Here is a 12,972-nt window from a genome sequence, read left to right as displayed (position 1 = left end):
ACAATTTGGGAATAATGATTTTTTCATTTGTACATATTTGCCATTTCCCGCAGTGGCGAGGTAGTGTCAGTAACAAAAATCATTGCTGAATGTAAGTAATTTAACCATAGTAAAACGCATTGTGATCTATAATTGTATACAGTAATTCATTACTTAGTAAACACTTTCTCATAAAAGTGTATGCTAAGGCACAAATGAATAAAACCTTTCACAGCAGAGATTTACCAGGAACTTTAAAAACATGTAGCCACTGCACTTTTGAAGCAGTAGACAAAATCTTGTAATTTCTGTTTGGCTTTACATCAACACCAGATATTGCTAGGTATAAGAAATAGCCAGAATTGATGGTATTAAGTTAAAGGGAAGATGTAGTATAAATATAGGCAATTTTTTTTTTCTTTTAGCTTTAGAATTATAGAACACTGAAATGAACTACCATTAGGTGTTGTCAAAGTGAAGACTGTCGTTCCATTTAAGTCATGGGCAGAAAAATACATTGATGACTTTAAGTATCAGTAAATAAGGCTGTTCAAGAAGGAAATACAGTATGCATGTACCTCAAATTCTTTTTCTTTTCAGATTTGAGTTTTCTTGCCAGATTATATAGCTGCTGACATTAGGACAGTGTTTTCCAGTTACACTTGATCATAGAATTTTCCTGTCATTATGTTCTCTTCATACTTCATAGTGTTTTTTCTCATCTATCTTCCCAGTTACTCATGTGCTCAAAGGAGAAATGGGTGGGGAGGACAGATTAGGAGCTTAGGATAAAGCATTCTTATTCATTTCCATCAGGTCTTATTATCTTTCATTTCTGTATACTGTCTGTTACCACGAACAGGAGGTTTGCCTAGTCCAACCTGAAGTTTGAATTTGTTAATTTCATTGTACAAATAAGTAATTACACATAGATGTATCCACAGAGGTAAGGCTGTAGAAATATAACCACCTCTTCCTCTGTATATAAGTTGGGTTCAACGAATGGGTAATAACACAAAATGAGAATTTCTGGCCTTTTTCTAGGTATGTGTAGTACGCAGACTATTGTGAAGTTCATTTTTCAGCGTTCTCTTCCTCTTGCTTCTTCCAGTGAAAATGAACATGAAGCAATGATGAACAAATTTAAGGACTACCAAAAGAGAGCATCAATGTACTATGTTTACCATACTATCCAACGATACATGGTAAGTTTATTAACGCCGTACTTTATGTATTGTGTCAGATCATTGAATTTTGTCCGCTAAGTTCTTTTTTTTCAAGGCTTCTTTCTGTTTGTTGCGGAGGGATTTTGTTGTAAAGACATGCCTTTCTATATCTTTGATGCCTGTTCCCGCTGTGAACTTTCTCAAGTGGGTGGCTATGGCACAAGAGTCTTCATAATTGGTGAACTCCAGTGTAAACATACATGTAGCTAAAATCATATTTGTTGTCTTTATAATGTTCAAGTCTGTTTTTACTTAAAGCACTCCATTAAAATGGAAATGGAATAATGATAGATAGATAAACTTGTCTTTGTACATCTTCATTATAAGTGCAGGTTTAATATTGATAAATGTTTGTTAATGCCTCTTCAAACTTTTAACTTGTTACATTTTAGGCTTACATGATTTTGATACTTATGGCTAGAGCATAATCACAAAAACTTGGCTGTTCTAGTTACTTAAACCTTTTCTGGCTGAGCATCCTGCAAGGGATACTCAATTCATTTTGCTTTAAATGATGAAAATTTTGGACCTTGCCTATTAAAATTTAAGCATAAGAATCCAGTTAAGTTTGAATTTCTAAGTGTTTTAAGCCAGTTAGAATATGAACTCAGTTAAACACAAAAAAGTAGGATTTTTATAGATGTAATGTTGAAGTCAGGCTTAAAAAAGGAAAGAATGAGAAGCAGATATGTTAAATCATGTTTAGTTTAGTGATTTGGATCTTAATAGAATAATTTACTAATAGTACACAGAAAATTAACATGATTGGGGATAAATGTTTTAAAAAGATGCACAGTAGACAACAGTACGGGCTTACAGGTTTAAGTACATTACACAGAGAACTAACATTACTGGAAGTGAAAAGCTGAATCACCTACACTTGTTTGTATTAGCAGATGTTATTTCATCATTAGTGATTTCAGCATCCATCTTTGTTCTCTTATCATTGATAATATGATATTTAACCCTTTTACCACAGAAGTTATCATATCAATTGTACACTTAGTGGGATGTTCTTAAATGTTTTGAAAAATATCTCCATGAGTTTATGTTTCATTGAACATAATATTTTAAAGAAAATGGTATACTTCTCAAGTTGGTGAAATATTTTAACATTTGCTATGCACCCTTTAACTTATTTTTCTCCACTGCTAGATGTATGAAGTACTCCAGGAGCATTCTGAAACATATGAAGTGAGATATGTTGTATTTTTGGAAGTGTTTTTGTTACAAATGTGATTACTAAGGGTTTTAATCTCTGATCTTTTATCTTATATGAGTTTCTCGTCTTAACATTATTACATACATACTGCGAGGGGAAGATCTCATACAGACTTCCTTAGCATCTCCACATATACTGATCAGTTTGTAGAAAAAATTTAGGATGTTGCATCAGGTGACAGTGTGTGAGATGCCACTATAAACATTAATGGCTTTCTACTTTGCCATATGACTGGGGCAGCTGATTCACGAATTATTAATTTATATACCCCAGTTACAGCAAACAGAAAAAAATTACTGGATTATATGTGCCCCAGCCACAGCGAAGGGGTTAAATAGTGACTTTGGATTAGAATGACATCAAATTTCAGTTTACAAGACCCTTTGTGTTAGTGTCCGCAAAATACTTTGTCTGCCTCTCCATACATTTCCAAAGGTGGTGTTGCACTTACAGTTTACTACTTTATCATCTCTCCTTTGGCCTTGATCACTGTCTTCAGATGTCTGGGCATGGAACTGGCAAGGTTCCTGAAGTATTCTAGTCCATGTTTAGGGTCCATAGGGTCTTGATCTGCAACACTGATGAGGTGTTGTAGGAAGCAGCTGCTTGATTGTGCATTCTGAGCACCTGTTGTGCCTAGAAATCTCATGTATACCTGCATTTTCTTGGTTCCAGGTGAGAATTCGGGCTTTCTGCTTCTTAGAATGGTAAAAGCCAACCATCTTGAAGCACAGGTGGAAGATATAAAGCACCCATAGGTTAAATTCCCAAAATGAATTGGCAACCTGTTACAGTAAAGGAAGAACATCATTCCCCCAAAATAGCCTTTACTGGTTTCTTTTACATGTACATTTATTTAAGAGCAGAAAAAAAAAAAATGTTTTGCTTCCAATAATGGCAGTGCACATTTGACATGAGTGTTTGTGTGGATGAATGCCAAGATGCACAATGGTTACAGTCAGGAAGAGATTATGTGGTACAGTCTGCACTGCAGGAAACAATTTACATTACTGAATGTAGGGGATGACATGTAAATTGTTTACATACATTGTTTCGTTCCTTTGTCAGTAACATTTAATGTTAAGACTTCACCTTATTTTTGGTGTTTGTGCCCTCTTGATGTTGGTTTCTATTTATGTAAAATTTGATTTTCATTTCCATTATATTATGTAAAATAATTTTTTTCCTCTTTTAGGATGAACCCTTCACATCTTACATGCCAGAAGCTCTCTTCAACATTTCAAGGTTTCTGATGCATGAACTCATGGCCATGCAGCCTACAGGCATATCCAGATTGTATCCTTTTTCTCTTCCCAGTCTCAGAGGAGTAAGGTAGTGATACCACATATAGTGCTATACTGCATATTATTTTTATAATTACTATATAATGGAGACATTTCCATTTTGATATTATCCCTAAAAAGTTTTGGAACACTAATATCTTTGGTTCATGCTGTTTAGGCTCAGAAAAGTAATTATAGTTGTTAGAGCCCATATCTCATTGAAGTAGGGTATAGATTCCACAAAGAAAGGTTTTCAAAATGTGGTTTCCAGGGTGTTGTGAAACTGTACATACATGCATTAACTTTGCTTTAGTGAATCTGAACCAGTTGATATCATTGTTCAAATGACTCTCTTTTTCTTTTTAGTGAATAATGCAAGGGATCTTACTCCTATAATATTATCATCTGGAATGTACCGAGTTGAAAGCGTTTTGTTAATTTTTTTGACTTGGATATAATTATGCTTGAGTAGATAAGATGTTCTCCAAACTATTATATCCTTAGCAGTTCTGTAGCTCCACCATGTACACTTTATCAAAGCAAGCAAGAAATCTTGAGGCATACAAACTGGCCCGTTATGTGTTGGATAAACTACATACCATGCGTATTCCTCCACGATTTCAGGTATAATAATATATATAATATGATTGTGTAATGGTGAATAAGGAGCATTTTTGTTGAAGTTTAAACGTGTACTAAACTGTTAATCTAAGTACGGCAGTGATACTTTTGAGCAATTCAAAATCAACTGCATCTTTTACTTACAGGAGGATGTTGAGTTGGCAGCCCTAAAAATTCGTGCAAAACCTTTCCATGATAATGAGGAACATCAACCTCTTTGCTATCGATGTTCCACAACCAACCCTCTTGTCAACAATAATGGCAACCAGTGTGTCAACTGCCGTCACCCTTTCATTTACTCATATGTTTCATTTGGTAGGAAATTATTATTAATTCTTTAATAAAACTGTCTTCAATTAGTTTAATGTATATGGAGGTCACAGGTCTCATACCACCATGGACGTAAGTATTCCCATCAGAATTTGTAGATTTAAGCTAGTTTTGAGCGTAAGTAAATTTCATTCAGATTGAAAAGTTTTAGTATTCAGTCTTTCCTTGCCAAAAATAACACTTAACTCAAACAAAGTTTTCTTCGTAACTTTAGATTTTACTGCACTGAGCACTGTATGCTAGCCGTACCTTTTGGCAAAATGGTAAGTGCATTAGATGTAAGAAGTGAGTAAGAACATAAGGCAGGTAGAAGTTGTCGGTAGAAACTTTAGGTGGAAGTAGCTGGTTGGAACATTAGGTAGTAGTAGTTGGTAGGAACTTTAGGAGCCTCAGGAAACACTGCTCTAGATTGCCCTCTGCCAGTGGCCTGTTAAGGGTGAGGCACTAAAGGATAAGAAGTGGCACTGAAGTTTACTAGTTATGGAGACTCTTTTGCCATGGCAACCCCCATGAGGGAGTTCCTTTTTTTTTATATGAATGAGTTGGTAAAGGGAGCTGGAGATATTAAAATCTTAAGTCTTGCTGTGAAATGAGTTTGCATGAAAGGTATATGTTAAAGGAAGAAAAAATAGTAAAGAGCCCCTCTGAAAGCATTGTAGACAACTGTTTGTTTGTGTGTGTATGTGCAATTGTGTAATAGTTTATTTGATATAATTTATTTGTACACCAGGTTTAGAGAATTTTGCACTCATAGGTCCCCTTCTCTCGTGCTTCTTATACTATTAAGAAGACTTTTAGATCTTTGAAAAATGTCCAGCATTCACAGTCTCCTTGCTTAGACTATTCCAACCATCCACTACTCTGACACTAAATGGCATTTTTTTACATCCTCTTAACTCTTTTTTCTTAGCCTCTAAGCATGCCCTGTGGTATTTGTGGTACTACACCTCATGAAGAACTGTATACTATTAAACATCATCAGTTGAAATAGGCACTTAAAAGCTCTTATCTGGTCACCCTTCTTTCTTTTTTCCTCCAAGGTGGACAGCTGTGTAGCTCTAACCTTTTCATTGTAACTCAGATTTCTTAATTTGCTACCGTCTTGGACCCTTGCAATCATATCTTTATGCTTCTTTGGATGTGGTAACTAGAGCTGAGAGGTATAATCTAGCTGTAGTCTAACATATGTTGCGAATAGCATACCAAACATTTCCTTAACCATGTACTTGAATGTTTTTAATATTTGCCAGCAGACAGTTTATGTCTTTTATAATTCTCATGATGTGTAGCTCTGATGACAAATTAAGTAATTTTGACCCACATACCTCTTTCATGTATTGATTCCAATGACTTGTTTCCTGCTTTGTAATATTCCCGCTGGGGCCTTCTTTCACCAAGTTCCATCCTCATGATCTTGCACTTACTTAGATTATATTACATCTCCCATTTATTAGACCAGCATAGGAATTGTTTAGATCTCCTTATAAGCTGATGCAAGGATTTTCGTTCCTTATTTCTCATGACCTAGGTATCATGTACCAACATGTGTAGGTAAAGACTAGTTATGTATGTACACTAAGAATAGCAGTGGGCACAAGACCAAGCCCAGTAGCACCCCACTTCTAACATCTCATCTTGAGAATGTGCCTCTTTCCTAAGTTGACCCATTATCATGTTTCAGATTTAAATAAATGCTGTTTAACAGTACCCCAATTTGTGCTTAAATGCCCTTTTGATGTAAAAGAGAACTTTAGCTTAGTGAAGGATAAATGGAGCTTTCATTCTTTATTTACACCTTAAATAGTACAGTACGATATTGATCTTGCTGAGAGGTGTAATATCCTTTGCACTAAAGGCCAAGAAGCAGCACTGGAAATCTCTAGGTATGGAGACACTGTTGTCGTGGCCACCCCCTTGAGGGAGTTCCAGTTGGAACAGGCATCAGTGATATGGATAGATAGATCAAGGATGATGCATGTCATTCTTCCTTCATTTTACCAAAACAAATGCTTTCTATTGCATGGAGGGCTGTGAAAGTGCAAAAATGGGTGAAAGTCATCTGTTAGATGGCCTTTATCCATATTACTTTGTATATTAGCTTGTAACTACTGCAGTTGTTGTCACTACACTTGATTTCATGGAAAATATTTCATGTAGTACTACATCTAGTCAAATCTTGGATTTATAATGGTTTTTGCAAGTGGTGTCTTTAGTATACATTGACCTGCAATGAATTTACTGTAACTTTTCGAATTTATCATCCACTTACAGAAATTCTACCTGTTGTAGAATTTGTATTGATGGATGGAATCACAGATGATGAAGCAGTGCGTCTTATACAACAGTCAGGAGGAAGTAGTACAGGAGACAATGAAACTTCAGCTAAAGAAAATGGAGAGGATGAAGAGGACAGTCGTTGGAGACAGTCTGAGTCAGGAGAATCGCAGGCTCTAACCTTGGATGGTTCACCAACACACACACAGAATAATGATGATCCCTTCACTGCTAACCTAATGAACTTTTATGTAAGCATCATCAGCATAGTCTTTACATCTTCTATTAAAAATGATCCAATTACTGAGCTTTCATGCAAGTAATTTAGAATTTTATAGTCATGCCCACAATGTGGTAGGGCATAATTTTTAGGTCATTGATGTAGCATCCCATAACTTAATTTCTCATTGCACATTAGGAGTGAAAGCCTCTAGAAGACTTTGTTATATCCTTTGTAAAACCCCTAAGTGCCAGATCCAGTCAAACTGGTTTGTCAGTTGTGAAAGGTTCTCGAGAAGTGTTTTATAAGACTAATCTCTTGCGGGTACAAAATATTCTGCAGAATTAGTATTTTGAGATCATATTCACCCTTTGTCTTGTATCCTTCTATATTCCTGTACCTTTAATAATAGCTTAATTTGACTTCTGTATCAGCAATTATCTGTTTGTTTCATTTGAAATTATCATTTTAAGATTGTAGGGTAACAAGTCTTCCTTAGGGAAATGGATTTTCCCACCCTTTTTCAGTTTGTGGGACCTGCTTGATAAGCAAAGGCTGATTGTGTTTTACCTTTGTCACATAAAAGAAAATTTCTTTTCATGAAAAGTATTTTGAGTTCAATATTTGTCATTACTACATGTTCACAATATTTTTATAGGGAGGGTCAGACTATCAACCAGTTACTGTTGGACAGTCAGCTCTGTTAGCCATGGAACCTCATGATGTTATTATATGTCGTTGGCCCAAACCACTCAGGTTCCAGTTCTTCAAAAACATAATGCCAGACATGCCCATTACCCACTGTGTGCATTGCAATAAGGTGAGGACATGAATGTTTTCCTTCTTTTAATTTTTTGTCTTTTAACTTACGTAATTCATATCTGAAATGTATGGGGGAGAAGCTGCGTATATTACTCTCCCTTCAGCATAAGAGAAAGCTTGCACTGTACATATGAATATCCTTTTCATATTTGTTTACCTTTTCCCCTGTTTGGAAGGTAGTGCCACATTCACTCATGTTATGCATGCTACACCAAAAATAGGATTCCTCATCCAAAACCAAACCCACAGACCATTCCCCTGACCACTTCATATACTCTGACTCATCCTAGTGACAGCATATCATCCCTTTCATATCACATTACTTTAGTTCACTTTACCTTAATCATGCCTTTCACTCTACTGAATGTTCAGGCATGAACATGAAGACTTTTTGCTTTCACATTTCCATCTACTTCTCATTCTTCCTGTCCCCCTTGTTCCTTCCACCTGATAGTTATGTGTGTCCTTTTAATGAGTCTTTGCTCATCTCCACAACCTTGGCCTGCTCTCTCATTCATACTTTGCTGACCATCACAAATTTTTTATTCTGTTGTAAACTAGGTGATGAAATTGTATATGCTGAGACCAATAGTTGAAAAAAAAAAAAAAAAAAACAGCAGTAATAAAGTTGAAGAGATGGGGCCTCAAGTGTAAAACTCCCACCCTATAATGTTTAAATAAGTAATTACAGAAAGATAATTGAGGGCAAAGGCTAAGATTATGGTCATTGTTGTAATAGGATGGCAAAGATACTTTTATTCATGTTTCAATATGTTGTGGTTACAACTAAGTTTCCACCTTTTTTTCTCTCATACGTGTTCATCATTTCTCACGAGTAAGGTAGCTTCAAGAACAGATGACCAAGCCTCTTAGGAAAATAGTTTTGTTTGGTTTCTCCTATTGTTTAATTCTTTTAGAGAATAATCAAGGCAGGGAGAATTTCCAGTATACCCACCCCTGCCCCTCTTAGTTACCTTCTATGACTTGCAGGAAATTTGTGTTCAGTATTCTTCCTCCCCTGTCCTCAGGGATAATTACTTTTCCTTAATTGTTGGTCAGAGTCAGGTAAGGAGGAGAGTTTTTTTGGTGCATTTTCTACCAGTACTATGTTATTGCTTATTTGTAATTTTTCATGTGTACTGCTTTTTTTTTCCTTTCTCAGATGTTTCACACAGATGACTACATTCTTCAAGTCCTACAGAAGGGTCACTGCCCCTTCTGCCGTACTCACACGCCAGAAAATTCAGACAACAACAATGATTGAAGATAGGTTGCCACTGCTTTGATGGAAATACCTATGTAATATATTGTCAAAGTTGACATTTCTTCATTTTTTTTTTTTTTTTATACTATTCGCCATTTCCCGCGATAGCGAGGTAGCGTTAAGAACAGAGGACTGGGCCTTTGAGGGAATACCCTCACCTGGCCCCCTTCTCTGTTCCTTCTTTTGGGGGGGGGGGGAAAAAAAAAAAAAAAAAAAAATATAGTTGAGTAGTTGAGTGTGCTTGAGATAATATTTCTGGAAACCTTGCAAAACTTGAATTACTACTGTTCAGTTTTGTAAGGAATCAAAACCTGTTTCATAAGTAAGATTAGTAAGATAATTATGATTTTTTTTCTATTTATCAATTTCTTTAGATTTTGGTCATAACTTTGACGGAATGTTTAAGAAACTAACGATGTATGCTCCAAGCAATGATGTCAAGCCTCTTGACACAAATATCTAACTCCAGTGACTTGAGTATTCAAAAAAGTTCCTTGGACTTCATATTTTAAATGTGGGAAATTTCTTCTTGGCTTTCAGAAGATACAAAGACATTAGGACTTTAAACCCTGAATGAGAAGTGAAAACTCAGAAAATTAGAGGAGTTTTGACTAGGATACCTGTTATTTACAGTTGCTGTTGTAACCATTTTGTATTTGTTAAAGCAGTACATTATTTGATTAATGTTCAGCTGTCAGTGATGCAATGATATCACATTATCTTGGCTGCAAGTCCCTGTGGATAGATGATAATATACAGCAGTTCCATATCGAGACTGTAATAACTGTTTTGGAAGTTAGTACGAGTCTTTTGTCACGAGCACAAAGCAACTCATTCTTGTCTTAAAAATTTAATTCTGTCAAACTCTCTGGCTGGAAGAACGCTCCTCATTATGAATCAAAGGTCATAAAACCATAAATGTCAAGCATTAGTTTATTTTTTTTTTGGGGGGGGGCATGCAATTGGTATTTTTTCCAAGTAAAAGAACAGCATAACATGCTTGACTGTAAATGTATACCTACCTGTCTTTTGTTAAAAAACAATAGATTTGGCAAGATCACTTCATTGTCTTGATACTTCATTTTTATATAATTTCAAACGATTGTCAGCAGTCCAAGCATATGGATATTATTGTATAGCAAAATAAGCTGCTTGTTTACAGATATTTGCCATGTTTAAGGTTTTGATTTGTAGCTACTGGTTAGTATGAAGCATTACTTGCCTAAAAATCATCTTTTGATACATAATCGTGATTCAAAACTGTTGTATGTATCTTTGGAACATAATTGAAAAAATTTCCTCCTGTTGTCTCAAGTGCTGGCTATATGATGTAACACTGTACCTGAGAAATAGATTAAGATTCCATAGTTATTGAAGAGTAGATTTTCAATTAATTTTCAGTAAACATGAAACATAGCTGTTAATTTGTTAATGACAGAAATATATTACATATTAGGTACTTGTTTATGAGCTAAATATTAAAATGCACGAGAGAATCTGTGTACAATATTTGTTGTAGATTTAATTTGACAAAGTATTAGGTTGTATCAAGGAGGCTTGATTTATGCATGCCAAGAACAGAATATTTTGATTTAGTGTTTGTGCAAGTTAAATAGGCATATGATATGGAGGAATTAAATGTTAAGTCCATTATAATATGCAAGTAATACTCGATATTTGAAGTACCGTTAGATACTTTCCTTTCAGTGCAAGCTTTAACTGCATGAACTAATACATTGCAAGAAGATGATAATGTGAAGTAACAGTATGCCAATTAGCCAGTCTGTGTCATTAGCATTGCCAGAATCAGGATCATGCTTGCACCCATTGTCTGTATGGAGCTAATGTTAATCATTTTTGTTCACTTCATTTGTACATTTTTTCTCTCCAGTCAATAGCTTTGTTAAATCTTGCCAGGTTTTGATATGACTTTTTAAGATTATTAGTTTAAACGATCTGAATCTCACATCTTTACATTTGTTGACTAACTTGTTCCAGATTTGATCAGACCCCAGGGAAATTATCAACTTAATGGTAGAGCCAAATCATTTACATCTGTATGGCATCTAAAGAGTCAAGAAATTTACAATATACTTATCCATGGACTCCAATAACAGTTGTCTGGTTAGAAATTAATATAATTTTGATGTAAATGCATCTTTCTCCAACCAGTTTGCTGTACTATATATAACCTATTTATTATTTTATTAATTTTGCTTTGTCACTGTCTCCCGCGTTAGCGAGGTAGCGCAAGGAAACAGACGAAAGAATGGCCCAACCCACCCACATACACATGTATATACATACACGTCAACACACACAAATATACATGCCTATACATCTCAACGTATACATATATGTACACACACAGACATATACATATATACACATGTACGTAATTCATACTGTAATAGTTAACATCGTGATACATATTAGTATCCTCTTTTATACAGAGGTAAAGTACACTTTTGTTTACATTAAACAAAGTTCCTATCTTTGTAGTTTAGGTGGAATGTACAATGCATTTTGATTTGATTTAGGAATAAAAGTTATTCTTGACATATTATAGTACCCAGTATTGTGATTTGGCTACAGTAACATGTTACTGAAAAGAATACAGTACGTGGTTACACAATGAAAATATTGTATTTAGTTTTTATTTTGAACAGCTTTATTGACTACTCTAAGTAACTAAATATGCATTTGAGAAAGTTCTTGATTAAGTATTTATGATCCTATAAAATAAAACATTTTCATTGGTTTACTTTTGTGCCATAGCTCTTCAACAGTTTTGTTTCTTTATTTCATAATGAGTACATACACTAATAATCATTGATATCCTGTGTACATTATTTTCCATAAACTCTTGATACTGACTTTCATTACCATATCAATCACCTGGTTGTACAGTTTCTTCGTGTACAGTTTAACATTTACTCAATGAAGGATGTGTGAAATATTGGTTTGGTAATGGTAGCATACCTCCTGTTTACACAGCACATATACCTCATCTCAGGATTGATTTTTAAATCCAGCCAATAGTTAACTAACTGGATTACATCCTCACCTTAGTTGTTTGGAATAAAGTAACATTTTAAATGAATTAAAATGAACTGATAATGTGACAAATCTTAATGATGAATTATGAATTTTACAAAATGTTTAGAATCTGCAAGTGAGAAATTGTGCCATAGTTGTACTATTACTAAACCCTGACAAATGTATTTTGGTGTTATACAGCCCATCCACAATGAATATTGTAGTAACAATATACTCTGTTAATATGATTTTTCTTTGCACAAATAAACATCCAGATACTTTGACTTTTTTTCCTTTTGCCCATAACAGTTATTTAAACTATAGATTTATATTACAAGGAACTTAATAATATGTGGATGAGTTTCAGTTATGATGGCTTCTTGATGATTTTTTTTATTTTGCTTTGTTGCTGTCTCCCGCATTAGCGAGGTAGCGCAAGGAAACAGACAAAAGAATGGCCCAACCCACCCACATACACATGTATATACATACACGTCCACACACACAAATATATATGCCTATACATCTCAATGTATACATATATGTACACACACACACAGACATATACATATATACACATGTACATAATTCATACTGTAATATTTAACATCATGATACATATTTGTATCCTCTTTTATACAGAGGTAAAGTAAACTTCTGTTTACAATAAACAAAGTTCCTATCTGTAGTTT

General features: G+C 34.7%; 1 protein-coding gene across 1 annotated transcript in view; it reads left to right on the top strand.

Annotated features, from left to right (window-relative positions):
- The window catches only part of Oseg1 (intraflagellar transport protein Oseg1), a 46,452-nt gene extending 33,891 nt beyond the window's left edge, over positions 1-12,561 (top strand). Inside the window, 7 exon segments of the mRNA XM_071668486.1 lie at positions 1,091-1,184; positions 3,623-3,723; positions 4,226-4,334; positions 4,478-4,646; positions 6,933-7,186; positions 7,814-7,975; positions 9,140-12,561. Coding sequence (XP_071524587.1) covers positions 1,091-1,184; positions 3,623-3,723; positions 4,226-4,334; positions 4,478-4,646; positions 6,933-7,186; positions 7,814-7,975; positions 9,140-9,241 — 991 coding nt within the window. The 3' untranslated portion in view covers positions 9,242-12,561.
- Positions 12,562-12,972: the final 411 nt, after the last annotated feature.

The sequence above is a fragment of the Panulirus ornatus genome, chromosome 13 (assembly GCF_036320965.1).
Source record: "Panulirus ornatus isolate Po-2019 chromosome 13, ASM3632096v1, whole genome shotgun sequence".
Taxonomy (NCBI): domain Eukaryota; kingdom Metazoa; phylum Arthropoda; class Malacostraca; order Decapoda; family Palinuridae; genus Panulirus; species Panulirus ornatus.
Note: the sequence above shows the minus strand (reverse complement) of the source record. Positions and strands in the feature narration are given on the sequence as shown.